The sequence below is a fragment of the Papilio polytes genome, unplaced genomic scaffold, assembly GCF_000836215.1.
Source record: "Papilio polytes unplaced genomic scaffold, Ppol_1.0 DF824269.1, whole genome shotgun sequence".
NCBI classification, from domain to species: domain Eukaryota; kingdom Metazoa; phylum Arthropoda; class Insecta; order Lepidoptera; family Papilionidae; genus Papilio; species Papilio polytes.
This window is the reverse complement of record NW_013524935.1, coordinates 1360310-1376243: the sequence shown is the minus strand read 5'-3', so window position 1 is coordinate 1376243 and position 15934 is coordinate 1360310. Positions and strand designations below refer to the sequence as shown.

The 15934-nt window shown below is 33.3% G+C and overlaps 3 protein-coding genes across 3 annotated transcripts; all 3 read left to right on the top strand.

Moving 5' to 3' along the window:
* Nucleotides 1-12278: 12278 nt before the first annotated feature.
* On the top strand, nt 12279-13043 carry LOC106105864 (uncharacterized oxidoreductase TM_0325-like). Its single transcript, XM_013286324.1, has one exon. The coding sequence runs from the start codon at nt 12279-12281 to the stop codon at nt 13041-13043; it is 765 nt and encodes a 254-aa protein (XP_013141778.1).
* Nucleotides 13044-13608: 565 nt separating this feature from the next.
* Nucleotides 13609-14364, top strand: LOC106105853 (glucose 1-dehydrogenase-like). Its single transcript, XM_013286313.1, has one exon. It carries the CDS (start codon nt 13609-13611, stop codon nt 14362-14364), a length of 756 nt encoding a protein of 251 aa, XP_013141767.1.
* Nucleotides 14365-14787: 423 nt separating this feature from the next.
* On the top strand, nt 14788-15737 carry LOC106110023 (uncharacterized oxidoreductase TM_0325-like). The gene has a single exon (XM_013291706.1). It carries the CDS (start codon nt 14888-14890, stop codon nt 15638-15640), a length of 753 nt encoding a protein of 250 aa, XP_013147160.1. The 5' UTR covers nt 14788-14887; the 3' UTR covers nt 15641-15737.
* The last annotated feature ends 197 nt before the right edge of the window (nt 15738-15934 follow it).

The window sequence follows — 15934 nt, the reverse complement described above, 5'->3', positions numbered from 1 at the left end:
AAAAGGATAATCTGGAAGAACACATAGGCTACTGACTTTTGTTTTTTTTTTAATACCACGCGAACGGAATCGCGGGCGAAAGCTATGATAAATCTAGACTTCAGCAACCCAGGATCAATAAAACAATTAAAAAACTGTGTTTAAAACCCTACGCTTTAAAATTGATTGCCCGTAAGACGTATCAAAATAGTCTATCAATCTAGGAATATTGCGAGGCTTACTTCATTCCGAACTCATCAATTATAAGAATAAAATTACATTGAGATTTCCTTGATATTTAAAAATTCATGAAGAGACGATATTTAACATTGAAAATTGAGTGAAATAAGTTGAATATTCATTAAATTACGGAGAGTACAATTTTAAATATCGCTTTAGAGTTATCCTACTTACTGCTGAACATAGATTCATTTAGTTCATTTAGTCGTTCTGTGTTTTTTCTGTGTTTTCTAGGGCTTTAGTTTGATTTTGTTTAAAAAAAATCTTTCGGTGAAAGCATCGTAATCTTACTTCTTTTATTTTTTATTCTTTATTTCCAAAATATAATACATACATAAGGCATAACTCAAACCCGCCAAACAACTTACGTGGTTTATTTTACTAATATTATAAATGCGAAAGTTTAGATGGATGGATGGATGTTTGTTAGAGTTTGTAGCCTAAACGTCTGAACTGATCTCGATGTAATTTGGTACAGATGTAGAGGATAGTCTGGAAGAACACATAGGCTACTCACTTTTGATTTATTAATTCCACGCGAACGGAGTCGCGGGCGAAAGCTAGTGTAACAAAACTTATTTAATTTGTTTAGTTTATAACAGATATAAATTATTAAACATATTATAAACTTCGAAGTTGTTTACGCTATAACTTTGTCAAAATATTTAACTCATGTACAAGAAACAATTAATTAAATTACTAAATTATAAGTGGTTTTGTGTATGATAATTTACTTATACAACTTTCTGAACGAATGTAATAAGAAAATTTCTTCGAGTGGCAACATTTTAACTTCAATATTCTTTGTAACTTGATTGTTTAGTATAGAAACACCGCATAAATATAATTTAAAATTGAGAAGGTACATACAGACTGACGTAACTTTATTTTGTAACTAGCTTTCGCCCACGACTCCTTCCGCGTGGAAATAAAAAAAATAAAGCGAGTAGTCCATATGTTCTTTTAGACTATCCTCTACATCTATACCAAATTTCATCGAAATCCGTTCAACCGTTTAGATTACAATCTCAAACAAATATCCATCCATCTATTTAAACTTTCGCATTTATAATATTAGTAAGACAGTATGATTAAATTCCAAACAGATTAGCAATTGTTACATTTTTACATATAAAAACTCATTGGCTTTTCAGTGTTATAGCGTATGCCGAACTAGCTACAAATACTAACACGGTCTCGTGGGTCTGAATGGAAATCTCTTTTGTGTACTTTTTCCAGTTATGGAGAAATTTCAAATTCGGCTTTCATTTAAACGTATTGAAGCATTTTCTTTGAAAGGGTTGAAAAACAAGCAATGAAAGGCTAAAATTAGTACAATCATACTAATATCATAAATGCGAAAGTTTAGATGGATGGATGGATATTTGTTAGAGTTTGTAGCCTTAACGGGTGAACGGATGTGGATAAAATTTGACACAGATGTAGGACATAGAAAAACACATAGGTTACTTACTTTTGATTTTTTTTAATTCCACGCGGACGGAGTTGCGGGCATAAGCTAGTGTGTCATAATACCATCGCCTGCGATTCCGTCTGCCTAAAAAGTTACCTATGGGTTCTATGCGTGTGTACGTGAATGCCAAATTTCATCAACATCATGTTGCGTTGTTCCAGAGATACTTTTCTAACAAACATCCATCCATTCAAACATACACATTTACGGTATTAAAAAGTTTTTTTGCCTTTAGTTTTCCCTTATTTGTACCTGATTCTTACTACTTTACGTATATAGGTTGAGGTTTTAACAAGATTTTTTGTTACATGCTAAAACGATAAAGCGGCGTCCACTAACTAGGAACTTTTTGCGACCTATTTTCTAATAGCCCCTTGTCTTATCTAGCGCACTTGACTTATTAAAACGTATCGTCTTTCGCATCTTAATTAATTCCCAGTCAATCAGTGTGTAGTTTGTAAAAAATGCTGAAAGGCATTTTTATGAAAAAAACATTGAGATATCGTTCTAAAAACAATTGATTATTACTTATTACATTATTAATTTATTTTATGTAATTTACCACTAATTAGAACAGACTACTCTTTCCTTTTTTATGTTAAAAAAATCAAATTATTAAGGAAGCCGGTAAAGAAATGAGAAATATTTTCTCGCATGTGCTTTTTCTATGTAACTTTTTTCAATTCTGTACTTTTATGGCAGAAATACAATTTCTGTCACAAATAGATGCTTTTTTGTACAATTGTATTTTCTATTTATTATTGTTTGAGGTTAGCATGTTATGGGCATGTTATCAGGAGGGTTGAATCGCATGTTACAAGAAACTTAGTTATCAGTGTAGAGGTACACCGGTAGAGGTAGACATAGAAAGAGATGGATGGCGTGAAAGGTGACATGATCAAGAGAGTGACTGATATGACGTATGATAGAGTTATTTGGAGGACAAAAACCTGCTGCGCCGACCCTACAGAAGTAAGGTAAGGATGATGATGTAATTTCAATTTATGTAACCCCTATTTTGTTTCAGTGTAACTATAAAAGTAAAGACAAATAAAGCGTCAGCCGACAGTTTTGAACGTCCGTGCCGTTCCTCTAATTACTGGGATTCCCCTCTATACTGACTGTTTACAAAACTGATTAAATGTCGCTAGTTTAGAACATCATTTATAACAAACTAATTACGAATTTCGCAGCTGTTTTAGTTTGTAACATTTAGAACGTTCGTATTAGAATTAGTTATTGTTTACAAATCAATTTAAAGTCAGCTATAGACTCTCAGTTCTAACTGTTCGGTTGTATCTGTGCGTGTGCAGACAAAAACTATCAATAAAACTGTACAGTTAAAGCTTTAGAACTGATCGTATCTAGGCTTAACATACTGTAATTTTAACAATTACAAATCAAAACTTCTTTACAAAATTCATCATATCGTGAAGTCTCCAGTTTTTTTTTTATCATAAAACATGTAATATTGTTATTGTGTAACATTATTCATACTTTAAATAGTGTATACGTGTAAGCTATACTAATATTATAAAGAGGAAAACTTTGTATTTTTGTATGTATTGAAATAACTCAAAAACTACTGGGCCGATTTTAAAAATTCTTTCACTGATAGAAAGGTGTGTAACATCACACATCTGTGAGTAACATAGGCTATATTATTTAATTTCACGCGGGCGAAGTCGAGAGCAACAGCTAGTTGATTCATAAAAATATTGTTAAAAAAGCGGATTAAGCATTTATTTAAAGCTCAGTACTGTTTAAAATTATTTTTTGTACCATATAAATGAAGTTTTAATGGTTAATCTCCGACGTTTTAAAAAGTTATAAAAAAAGTTATGCGAGATTTTAACTACATTTAGTTATAACTATAAACAAAAGCAATTTAAACAAACTTTCAGAGTTGTATCCATAAATTAAAGCCACTTTCAAAAGATGAAGTTTGTGGGACGTATTCGTTCGGAATACAAATCAGAGGGATTCACCCGAGATGGCTATCATTTTCTCAGATAATTTGCAATGGAAACTTTTTATTTGATTAAAAAACACACTGTATACCTGAATTAAACTTTTTCAGTCTTACAAACGCGGTATTGTTAAACTTAGTAATAAACTGAGTATAAGCTAATATTAGTAATAATTTTATACCATACACCCGTATATCTGGCAGTATTTAGTAATTCTTAAATTATTTTTCAACACATATGTGAAAATCAGGTTTTGTGAAATTAAGTGAACTTAGGTGTATTTCCTACTTCAGCGCGTGATAGCGTGAAACTGCCCCATTGTAATGTATTACTAATGGCCATTCGGTTACAACAATAAAGCTTGTGAAATTAAATTTTGTCACCCTAGACTGGGATCCTATAAGTACTCTCAAGGCTTTACTTTTTACAGAAATAAAAAGTTGATGTTCATTTTTGCAGTCAAAACTCTTAATAAATAATTAGAACTATCACATTATATTTACAGTTATTAGAATCAGTTAACGTGACATCGTGGACTCGCTGACTAACTGGGTCACTGAGCTTACAGCACTTTTTTTCGCTCTTAGTTTTTCAAGTGCCTATTTTTGTAGTGTTAGTTCGTAGCGTTTAAGGGACGCGGCAAACTCTTAAGTGTGTCAAGTCGCTTTCTTAAGTATCCATCTACACATATAATAAGATTAGAGTGTCTGTAATATCAAAAGAAAATTTTTAAAAGACGGTGTATTTGCGTTGCTGATAACATAAAAAAAACATTTATTTTTTTGTCTGTCAGCCTGTCCGCAAGCCGCATTTGTTCCGGGTAACCTTCGAAATGGCTGGGCTGATTTTAACGGGACGTTCACAGTGGGGTGGCTGACATTGACGGGTATATCATAGGCTACTTTTTTTTAAATTCCGCTAGTGAAGTTTGTGGGCGTCAGCTCGTGTAAGAATAAAACACCTATCTACATCGTAGTACTACGTAGCACTTTCGTAGACCACGAAATGAATCTTCGTAATCACGTATTTTTTGTATACTGATGTCTAGATTGAGATTAAATCACGAAACACCTCGCAATAAAAGTGCACTCGTAGTTTATTTCTCCGTCCTTTGTGACCTTTGTAATCTTATTATCTTTTATGAAAGGGTACGTTGGGGAAAGCTTGTACGAATGTCAAGCAATCTACTGCACCTACAAGCGATATAAATTATTTCAACTTTTTCTTATAAGATAATCATACTAATATTATAAATGCGAAAGTTTAGATGAATGGATGGATAGATGGATGTTTGAGAGTTTGTAGCCTAAACTGCTGAACGGATCTCGATAGAACTTAGCATAGTTAGATGTAGAAGACAGTTTTTTTTTTAATTCCACGAGGATGGAGTAACGGAAAGCTAGTAGTCTATAATTGTTAGTTGACTTTATCTTTTTAAAAAATCTGCCATTACCCATACCAAACATATAAACACTTGATTGTTAATCACTCAATAAACTTAACGACTAAGTTATTTTTACTAAAATTCATAATATTTCAATTAACTAAAAGTGCAAACATTCCTTCATATGTAATATAACTTTGCTCGTATTCTTGAGCGTTTTCCTTTATTTCCCCGGCGACGTAAAGTAAACAGTGGAAGAGGGTTCTTCAGTATCACTTAAACCGCAAAATGAAACAACTTACAAGTGATTACGTAACGCCCTAGTGTGTACTTAACATATGAAGAATTATTAGTAAATAGGCTTACATAAATTGGACGAAATAACATCTCCGTATGAAAAGCCTCTGCTTACTGTCTTTAAATGTTGTAAATTTCACATAAATAACATGTTCCCATTTAAATAACAGTTTCAATTATAGCATACTAGCTTTCGCCCGCGACTCTGTCCGCGTGGTAAACTTTCACATTTGTAATATTAGTATGATTCAGAGTTAAAATAAATCTTGAGCATTGCAATGCCGGGTTCATCTATGTCTATCTAATGTAAATCTAATACATATAATAAAATTGGAGTGTCTGTTTGTAATAAAAAAAATCCAGAATTCGGGAATATAATGTATTTGCGTTGCTGATAACGAAAATCGTATTTATTTTTTTTATTTGTCTATCCGCAAACCGCGTTTACTCCGGGTAATCTCCGAAACGGCTGGGCCGATATTGACAGGAATTTCACTGAAAGGCTGACAGACGTACATATTATGGGCTAGTTTTTTATCTTAATATTTCGTGGACGAAGTCACGGGCAACAGCTAGTCTATAATTAAAAATGTATAGTTGATAACCACCTATTTAAATTCAGTATCATAGCTTATCTAGTCCTTTCTCTCATCGTAATAGGAATATACATATGAGAACATGACCCGCATAAAGAGAGGCAAGTCTTGGGAAATTCCGCCAACACGACGTTAAAGATGTTACGAGTAAAAGGGGCTAATAGCGCTCCAAGGAGACCCTTCCCCAGTCAGGAAATAAACGTTTTAATATAACTCGAGTGCAGTAAACAGAGCTGAACTAATTGTGTATTATTTTTAATCAACTTCATTGAATTCTAATTTAATTTTGGTAAGAAGTGCAATACTTTACTTTGAGTTTTATCTATTTTTTTTATATTAGGTGGCAAAGGAGCAAGCGACCACCTGAATCCACCGAAATGGAAAGCGACCGCTGCCCATAGACATCCGCAATTACAGATGCGTTGCCTACCCTTAATTGACGGAGGAGAAGACGCATAGAAAGAGGACATTTCCACTCCCTATGCGTCTCCTACACCGTCAAATCCATTTTTCCTTGCCATCCATTCCTCTTCAGGAAAGGGTGGAAAGGGAAAGGGACTAAAATTAGACCTCCGGCACCACACTCATCAGACGAAACGCAGAACTGCTTCCACTTTACGCCAGTTTTGTGTGTGGTCGTGGTATTACACCGGGCGAACCGGCCCATTCGTGCGAAGAAAGGGGGCTCTACCACTGAACGACTTCAAATGTTTGAAAACACACAGATATATTTTTCTGAATGGACCCTAGTTTAATGTGACAACCTTTTAACCTGTCATTAACATATCTATCAAGCATACAAGATCAAACTAAATGGTACCTTACAGAATCGATTGTTATGTACCTGGATTATTAGAGTAATTTGATATTTGTTCCATTATTACATTAGAAATTACGCCCTATTTTAATTCAATTAACTGAGTAAAAGGTATACTTCTAAACTAATGTTATAAAGTGGAAAGATTTTATATTTTTGGATCTCTATGTTTTGAACTCGAACACTACTGGGCCGATTTCAAAAATTTATTGCACCAATAAAATAAAAAATCTATACTCGTATGTCGCGAGCGACAACTACTTCTTTATAATTTAAAGGTTTTTATTATAATACAACTAGAAGTTACTTGCGACTTTGCCCATGTGAAATTAAGATATAGTCTATGTTACTCACAGATAAATTACCTTTCTTACGGTGAAAGAATGTTTAAAATCGCCCCAGTAGTTTTTGAGTTTCAATACATTCAAAAGTATAAAAATAAAAATCTTTTATTATAACATTAGTATAGATATGTGGGGTTGTGGCTCGATCAAATAAAAATAAACTCGTTAACTATCGCTGTTTTTAATATTTACACCATTTTACAAAAAACACATCTTATTACATCGTCGTTCCTCTTTTTTCTCTGCCTCTCAACATAAAACTAATTTTAAACGAACGTCAAAATATAAAATTCGAAATCAATTAAAAAGTAAACATATTAAAAAGAAACATATTTAACCTCCTTATAACCTCCTTATCCTACAGATATATAAAACAAAACCTCACTAACAAGCAAAAAATGTAAGATAACTTCGCATACTCGATACAGAAGGGCTCGAGAAAACCGAATTCGAAGGATTCACATTTTTCAAGACATCTTAAGTGTGTTGGAGACAATAAGCATTCACTTGTTCTTTGTTTTCTTTTATTTTCTTTCTTATTTTAATACAATTTTTTAGTATGTATCTTTAGAAATTGCTTTTCATGTTTATAAAATCCTAGTAAAACATTAGACAGTCGAATTAAATAAAAATTAAAAAAATAGATTGCCAGCTAATACCGTACATTAAAAATGTATTAAAAACCCCCTTATAAAGGGACGTTTTCTCCATTCGCTTCGCAATGACATCGTTGAAAAGACGCTGGCGTGTCTTGAATATACAAGTGTGATGAAGACGCTAAGAAATTGACCGCAAGCTAACATAAAGTATACGAATTCAAATATAAGAGTGTACCCACCTCTAAAACTATCGCACTGTTTAGTCTGGCTTTGATTTCTATGAACTATAAACACACTACTCCTTTTTTTTATATAATATGAGGTGGTAAACGAGCAAGCGGCCACCTGAATCCACCGAAATGGAAAGCGACCGCTGCCCATAAACATCCGCAATTGCAGATGCGTTGCCTACCATTAAGTAACAGAGAAGGAGACGCACATATATGCTACATTTCCCTTTCCTATGCGTCTCTTCCACCTGCAAGTCCACTATTCCTTCCCGTCCTTTCCTCTTAAGAAAAGGGTGAAAAGGGAAAGGGACTAAATTCCTCCTAAATTTAGATGTTGAAACAGTTGAATTGGCTGCGAAACAATCGAAATTCGCACCAGTTGTGCGATTATTTAATCAAATCGCTTTAAAGCTTAGACAACTTATTACGAAAAAAGCCTCAATCAAGTTAACAAACATTAAAAAGGCATACGATTTTATAAGCAGTTCTTTTTATAAATAGCTTTTGCAGGTATCGTTGGGAAAAGTTAAAAAAAAAACTAGCAATAAACATACCCTAAGTTACAGTAAGAATGTAGTTTTTAATTAGAAAAACACATTTTGACATCAATAAGAAGTTTCTCACTCGTTACATACAGGACAAATATTTCCTCTTTAATAATTTAAGTACGATAAATATTAGAAAGTAAACGATTTATAAAAAAGTTTCCTTTTTACTTAGGAAGTACATTCTATATTTAACAGACTTCACTTTTTATTTCATCGATATATTTTAATAACGCCGATCTCCCGATTTTCCAAGATTTGTATCTATTAAAAGAATTCTAACAGAGTTATCGCTACAAAATGTAGATGGCGTGCTAAAGACTGGCTGATTGCTAATCTTTCATGCATTACATTACTTGTAAGAACCTCATAATGTTCTTAGTAATCATTTTATGAGTCATCAAAACACGGAAGAAATTCCTTACACAAAACAAAGTAAAAACAACTCTATGTAGTACTCTTAAGGTGTATTTTCAGATAACTGAATTGTTTTTAAGAAGGTAGTCTTGTCGTTTGTAATAAACAGGACAAGTCGTTAATTAACTAATTTAAGTCTTAACGAATAGACAACGATCAATTTTGTGCACACACACGATTGTGGTTATCTAAGTTAAACCTACTAATTTATTTTTGGTCATATGGATATACGAGCTGTTGCCCGCGACTTCGTCCGCGTGGTGTTAGAAAACATACGAACTATATAAATTACAAAAAGCTACGTATCCCTCGGGAACCGGACATTTCTCTGGGATGAAGCTTATCTCATGTGTACTCCAGACTTTGTTTTATATCTGTGCCAAATTTCAATAAGATATGTTGAACCGTTGCAAAATGATCGAATGAACATTAAAAAACTAAATTAATGGTTCCCACTGGAACTGTAACTATTCCTGGGATAAAAAGTAGCCTATGTGTTCTTCCAGACTATGCTCTAAACCTGTGCCAAATTTCATGGAGATCCGTTCAGCCATTTAGGCTACAAACGCTAACAACCATCCATCCATCCATCCATTCGTCCGTCCATCTAAACTTTCGCATTTATAATATTAGTAAGAAGTAAGATAAATCCAATGCTGGAACTTCTTGTGTCTTTTTAACAGAATTGTAGTGTTGACATAACCTTTTATAAAATTATTATTGAATAGTATTTTACAGAATAAAAAAGATAAATAAATACATAAAAAAATAATTGCATTGTCAAGTAAATACGTGCAAATTGTATATCAATCGAAATGGATTTTGTTAAATAAAATGTCAATTCAAATGTAATTTTCCTTATTGCTTCATAACAAATTGTATTTCCTTTATTTCGGTAAACAAAATCATTTCGTTTCGCGTTTTGTAAATGTAGAACAATATTTAATAATCCTTTTTATTTTGTCAAATAAACGATACAAAGTTTGCTTTGCGATAATGTAGTGATGATCATTTCGTTCATTCGGTAATTGAATGATACGTTCAATGTTGAATGAACCTATGAAATAGGCAAGGGTCATTCGTTGTAATAATTAATGACAAACGATTTAATCGAATCGTTTCAAATTTTATTCATCTGTTGGTTAGATACTTTATTTTTTAACCTTTTATTCACAGAGTTTTTTTTTTATAATATAAGGTGGCAAACGAGCAAGCGGTCACCTGAATCCACTAAAATGAAAAGCGACCGCTGTCCATAAATATCCACAATTGCAGATGCGTTGCCTACCCTTAATTGACGGAGGAGAAAACGCACATAAACAGGGCATTTCCCCCTCTTATGCGTCTCCTCCACCGTCAAATCTACTTTTCCTTTCCATCCTTTCCTCCGAAGAATGGGCGGAAAGGGAGAGGGCCTAAATTAGTCTTTTGGCACCACTCATCAGACGAAACGCGGAATGGCTTACACTTCACGCCTGTTTTCTGTGTGGTCGTAAACACCGGGACAGCCGACCCATTCGTGCGATGTTAAAGCGGGCTCTACCACTGTTAAAATAACACTTTATTATATTTCCTTTTTACTTTAAAATATGACGAACATCATTAAGTGAAAGTTTATCTGGATGTTTGTTAAAGTTCGTAACCTAAACTACTAAAAGGATCTCGATGAAATTTAGATGTTGAAGACACGAAGAACACTTGGCTGTTTACTTTTTTTTTAATTCCACGCGGTCGAAATCACGGGCCGAAGCAAGTGTAAAATAAATAAAAGTTGAGTACAAAATTCTTTCTTTGAATTCGGCTACGTCAATTCCAATCCAATCTTGTTTTCGATCGAAGGCGTCATTTTCGTAAAGCAAATCGGAATCCAAGAGCTCTTTGCTAAAGTTAGAGTACACGTATTTCGAAATGTAAGTTAAGTAAAATATATAACTTCGTTCTTAAAGTATTGATTGCTTATTCAAATTTATATTTTAAGTTTATTAATAACTAGCTTTCTCTCCTTTAGCTTGAAGTTTAAAAAAACAAAAGTAAGTGTCCTTCCGTAAATGTGTACCTTCTGTAAATGTGGTCTTCCAGGCTATGTTCTACATCTATGACCAATTTGATAGAGATCTATTCAACAGTTAAGGCTAGAAACTCTAACAAACATCCATATGAACTTTCGCATTTATATTATTAGTAAAATTAACTATACATTTAATAAGAATTAGAGTAAATTAGATATGCAATATAGCTGAAAAGAATTTAACTCTCATAGGCATTTTGAAACTTAAAATTTTATACAAAATTAATTTCAAGAGATTGTCAAAGTTTTAACTTTGAATTAATTAAATTTAACACAGAATAAAATTATTAAAATATAAAAGAAACCTTAAAATGCTTAAGTAAATTTTCATATGTGTAAATAAATAGGTTTTTATATCTATGGCCATTCATATTAATCATAAAATGTATATTTCACGTATTTAATTTGGTTTAAACAAAAAATAACATTTAGCCGACATCTGGTGGTTAAATTTAATATAAGTAGGAAATATCTTAAAAACCGTTTCTGACACGTGAGGCCAAAACAAATGGTCTCTTGTTATCGAATAAGATCTCATGGAAACATTTGGGCCAGTTCTCACGTTCCTATGATTTATTTCGCACACGTCAAAATGCTCTTACAGAACTTTTATACTATCGCTCGCTTTCAATTGTTCAAAATATTTGAATTGTATTATTCTTTTGTTATTTAACTCTTAAAAGAGATAAAGCATAAAGCTACATACAACAGTTTCATCATGATCACCAGCGTCCCTATACGTTCCGACTGAGAGGCTAAGAGACTACCCTAAGATAGGGTGACTAGGCTATAGTCAACCACGCTGGCCAAGTGGTTGGTTTATTACGATGTTTTTCTCCACCGTTGGAACGTCGGTTAAATTATGTACATAAGAAAATTCGAAAATCACATTGGTACATTCGGATTAAGGTAATCGAACCTAAAACCTGTAGATTACGAGTCAAATGCTTAAACCACTGAGGCACCGACGCTCACGCGATGACTGTTTCATTGTTCAGTTAAAACTGTCAGTATTAATCTAACACTTTGCATGGAGACCAGTTAATGTTTTGAATTGTCGTTCTATCAACTATTTAGTAAGTTTATTGACAAGTGTAGTTGAGTTCGTCCTTTGCAACTGCAATATCATTGATAATAACTATTTTCGAGGGGCTTCCGCAATTAACAACATTATTAACAGGATATTATTAAGTGCCACTTAGCGATTATAAACTGATACATCTGAAGTGGAGCATCTAACATTTGATATAAAAGACAAAAGACAAACCATAGTAGAACAATCATTATACGATAGAAAGTCCTATTAACAGTTTAAACAATGTCTGGCAAATGTTTTTCAAACAAGGTGATCTTCATCAGCGGCGCTAGCTCAGGTATCGGAGCTGCCACTGCTATTGAATTCGCCAAAGAAGGAGCAAATGTAGTCATAAACGGAAGAAATGAAACCAAACTGAAGAATGTTTACAAACAATGTGAAGCAGTCGGTAAGAAACCGTTAATAATCAAAGCTGATATCTCAAAAGATGATGAAGCAAAAGCAGCTATTAATGAAACGATTAAAATATTTGGAAAACTAGATGTTTTAGTTAATAATGCTGGATTCTCTAGACCAGGGAGTATTCTTGAAGGAAATCTGATAGCAAGTTACGATGAAATTATGGCTACGAATGTAAGAGGTGCAATGCATCTGACAGAATTAGCTGCACCTCATCTGATCAAAACCAAAGGGAATATAATCAATATCTCTAGTGTGGCGGGTACAGCTGTGCCTTTGTTGCCACAATTCATTTCATATTGCGTGTCTAAAGCTGCACTTGATCATTTCACACGCTGTTCAGCATTGGAATTGTCGAAACATGGGGTACGAGTGAATAATGTGAGCCCTGGTCCGGTAACAACTGATTTTCAAAAAAATGCTGGCATCGAAGATATTATGCCAGACCGTACTATACCTACAGCTCTTAATAGAGTGTCAGAATCGATTGAGATTGCCGATGTGATTTTGTTCTTGGCAAGCGATAAAGCAAAAGGCATCACCGGGTCCAATTACGTATCTGACAACGGCTTCCTTTTAGTTAACTAATCAAGTTTCTGTAATTTGTACAAATAAATCTATTTATCTAGCTGTTTTGTTTTAATTGTTTTCTTAAATTTTTCATTTGTATATTAACAAATATTAGCAGACTTATGTTTTTTTACTAATATTTATTGTAACATTCAATAGAGGAACTATTGGGATTGGAACCCTCAACCACGAAATTGGAAATCCATACACTTAACCATTAAGCTATCAGCGCTTCTTTCTAATATGTCGCAATTTTAATTATTATTGTGAAAACGTAAGTAAAATCAAACTGAACATAATAATGGAAAATATTTACAGGCAATAAAACATAACATGCACAATCACGCACTTCAAGTAAGAATTTATAACCATTATAACTAAAAACGTGCGCACACCCGAAACGTAAATGTCGAACAACTGTTGTGCGATTGTCGATTGTTTCGCAGCTAATACAAGCTAAAAGCGAGTCTAGACTGTTGTGCGATAGTTTAGTTCCTGGTGTGCGCACGCTCACAAGATAACCATGGTATATAAATAAACAACGCTAAATCAAATCATTAGTAGTGTTATACAAATTAATACAATGTGTTTTAAAGACAAAGTCGTATTCATCAGTGGATCAAGTTCTGGAATCGGAGCAGCAACTGCTATAGAATTTACCAAAGCTGGCGCAAATGTCATTATAAATGGAATTAACGATACCAAGTTAAAAAGCGTTTATGAAAAATGCATAGAATACGGTAAAAAGCCGTTAATGATAAGTGCTGATATCTCAAAAGATGAAGAAGCAAAGAGAGCTATCGAAGAAACGATAAAACATTTTGGAACACTTGATATTCTAGTTAACAATGCTGGTTTCTCAAAATGTGGAAGCATACTTGATGGAAATCTATTGAAAAGTTACGATGAAGTAATGGCTACAAATTTAAGAGGAGCAATGCATTTGACTGAATTAGCTGCACCATATTTGATAAAAACTAAAGGAAATATAGTTAATGTGTCGAGTGTAGGTGGCGTTGCTGTTCCAGTTTTGCCACAGATGATATCATATTGTGTTTCTAAAGCGGGTCTAGATCATTTCACACGATGTTCGGCGCTAGAGCTCTCTAAATTTGGAGTACGAGTTAACGCAGTTAGCCCCGGTCCTGTAGCAACGGATTTCCGAAAAAACTCCGGTACTGAAAAACTAATGGCTGATCGAAAAATTCATCCCGCTTTGGACAGAGTTTCGGAACCGATTGAAATAGCAGATGTGATATTGTTTTTAGCAAGTGATAAAGCAAAGGGTATCACCGGATCCAATTTTGTATCCGATAACGGTCTTCTTTTAAAAATATAAAAATGTGTATAATAAACCATTCAAATCTACGTTTGCCTTTTGTCGTACAACAATACATTTACATGTGCGCCAAATTCCGTCGCGCTACCAAATTATCTACAGATTACAAAAGACCATAGAGTATAATTAGTATACTCTAGCAATACCAAAGACATTTAAACCTGTTTTAATGTAAAGCTGGCACATTCTTCTCGATTCTAATTTAAAAATAACATTTAAATAAATTAAAATAACTACCAGTATTTGACTTATTATTTCTTGGATAACTTGATATCTTTAAATAGTAAATAATAAACGTTACAAAGCATTTAAAGTTCATAATACAATGTCTCATTTAAACATATACAATTATAGATAATATTTGTAAGTGTTGCCTGTCACCTAGCGTTAACACGCAGATATGACGTAACAAGGTTAATGCCACTTCAGATAGCGTTAATAATATTAGATAAGTAGTTTTCTTTTAAAGCAATTCAATACATATCGCGTACTTGACTAGTATTTTTCAAGTGAAGCATTCACAATGAGTTTTAAAGACAAAGTAGTATTTATCAGTGGGGCAAGTTCAGGAATAGGTGCAAAAACTGCTATTGAATTTACAAAAGAAGGTGCAAACGTTGTTATTAATGGACGAAACGAAACAAAATTGAAGAACGTTTATCAACAATGTGATGCGCAAGGTAAAAAACCTTTAATTATCAAAGCTGATATATCTAAAGATGATGAGGCAAAAGCAGCTATTGAAGAAACTATAAAACATTTTGGAAAACTAGATATTCTTGTCAATAATGCTGGTTTTACGAAACCTGGTAGCATACTTGATGGGAATCTATTAAAAAGTTACGATGAGGTTATGGGTACAAACGTAAGAGCTGCAATGCATTTAACAGCGTTGGCTGCTCCACATTTAATCAAAACAAAAGGCAATATAGTAAACGTATCCAGTATATCTGGTAGTTCGATGCCATTGAACCCACAATTGATATCTTACTGTGTTTCTAAAGCAGCATTAGATCACTTTACACGTTGTTCAGCTTTAGAATTATCTGAACATGGTGTTCGTGTGAATGCTGTTAGTCCTGGTCCAGTAATAACTGATTTTCGAAGGAATGCTGGCATAGGAGAAGATATAACTGAACGAGAAAATCTTTCGGCCTTGAAAAGGATATCGGAATCAATTGAAATTGCCGACTTAATTTTGTTTTTAGCAAGTGATAAAGCGAAGGGGATAACCGGGTCTAATTATGTTTCCGACAATGGCTGTCTACTAAAATAAATTTTAACATTGTCTTAGTAAAAAACGGTATTTGTTGATTATTGCATTTTTAATAAACTGTAACTATGTATCGTACTATTATAATGTTTAAATACAACAATGGAGTTTTAATTACCTTTTAATCTTAGAATTATAATTTTTTGTAAACTGCATCTAAGTTAACAAAGACAATTGTAATATATTTAACTAGTTTTCAAAAGAGATTGTTTTCTAGGTCCAAAAAGAAACAGAATATCTTACATCTTGAAAGATAACAAAAATGTTAGTCACCGAAAAAATTATTGCTGTCAGCAA

Excerpts from the sequence above, each read along its gene's own strand:
- LOC106105864 (XM_013286324.1), top strand. The coding sequence starts at position 12,279 with ATGTCTGGCAAATGTTTTTCAAACAAGGTGATCTTCATCAGCGGCGCT.
- LOC106105853 (XM_013286313.1), top strand. The coding sequence starts at position 13,609 with ATGTGTTTTAAAGACAAAGTCGTATTCATCAGTGGATCAAGTTCTGGA.
- LOC106110023 (XM_013291706.1), top strand. The coding sequence starts at position 14,888 with ATGAGTTTTAAAGACAAAGTAGTATTTATCAGTGGGGCAAGTTCAGGA.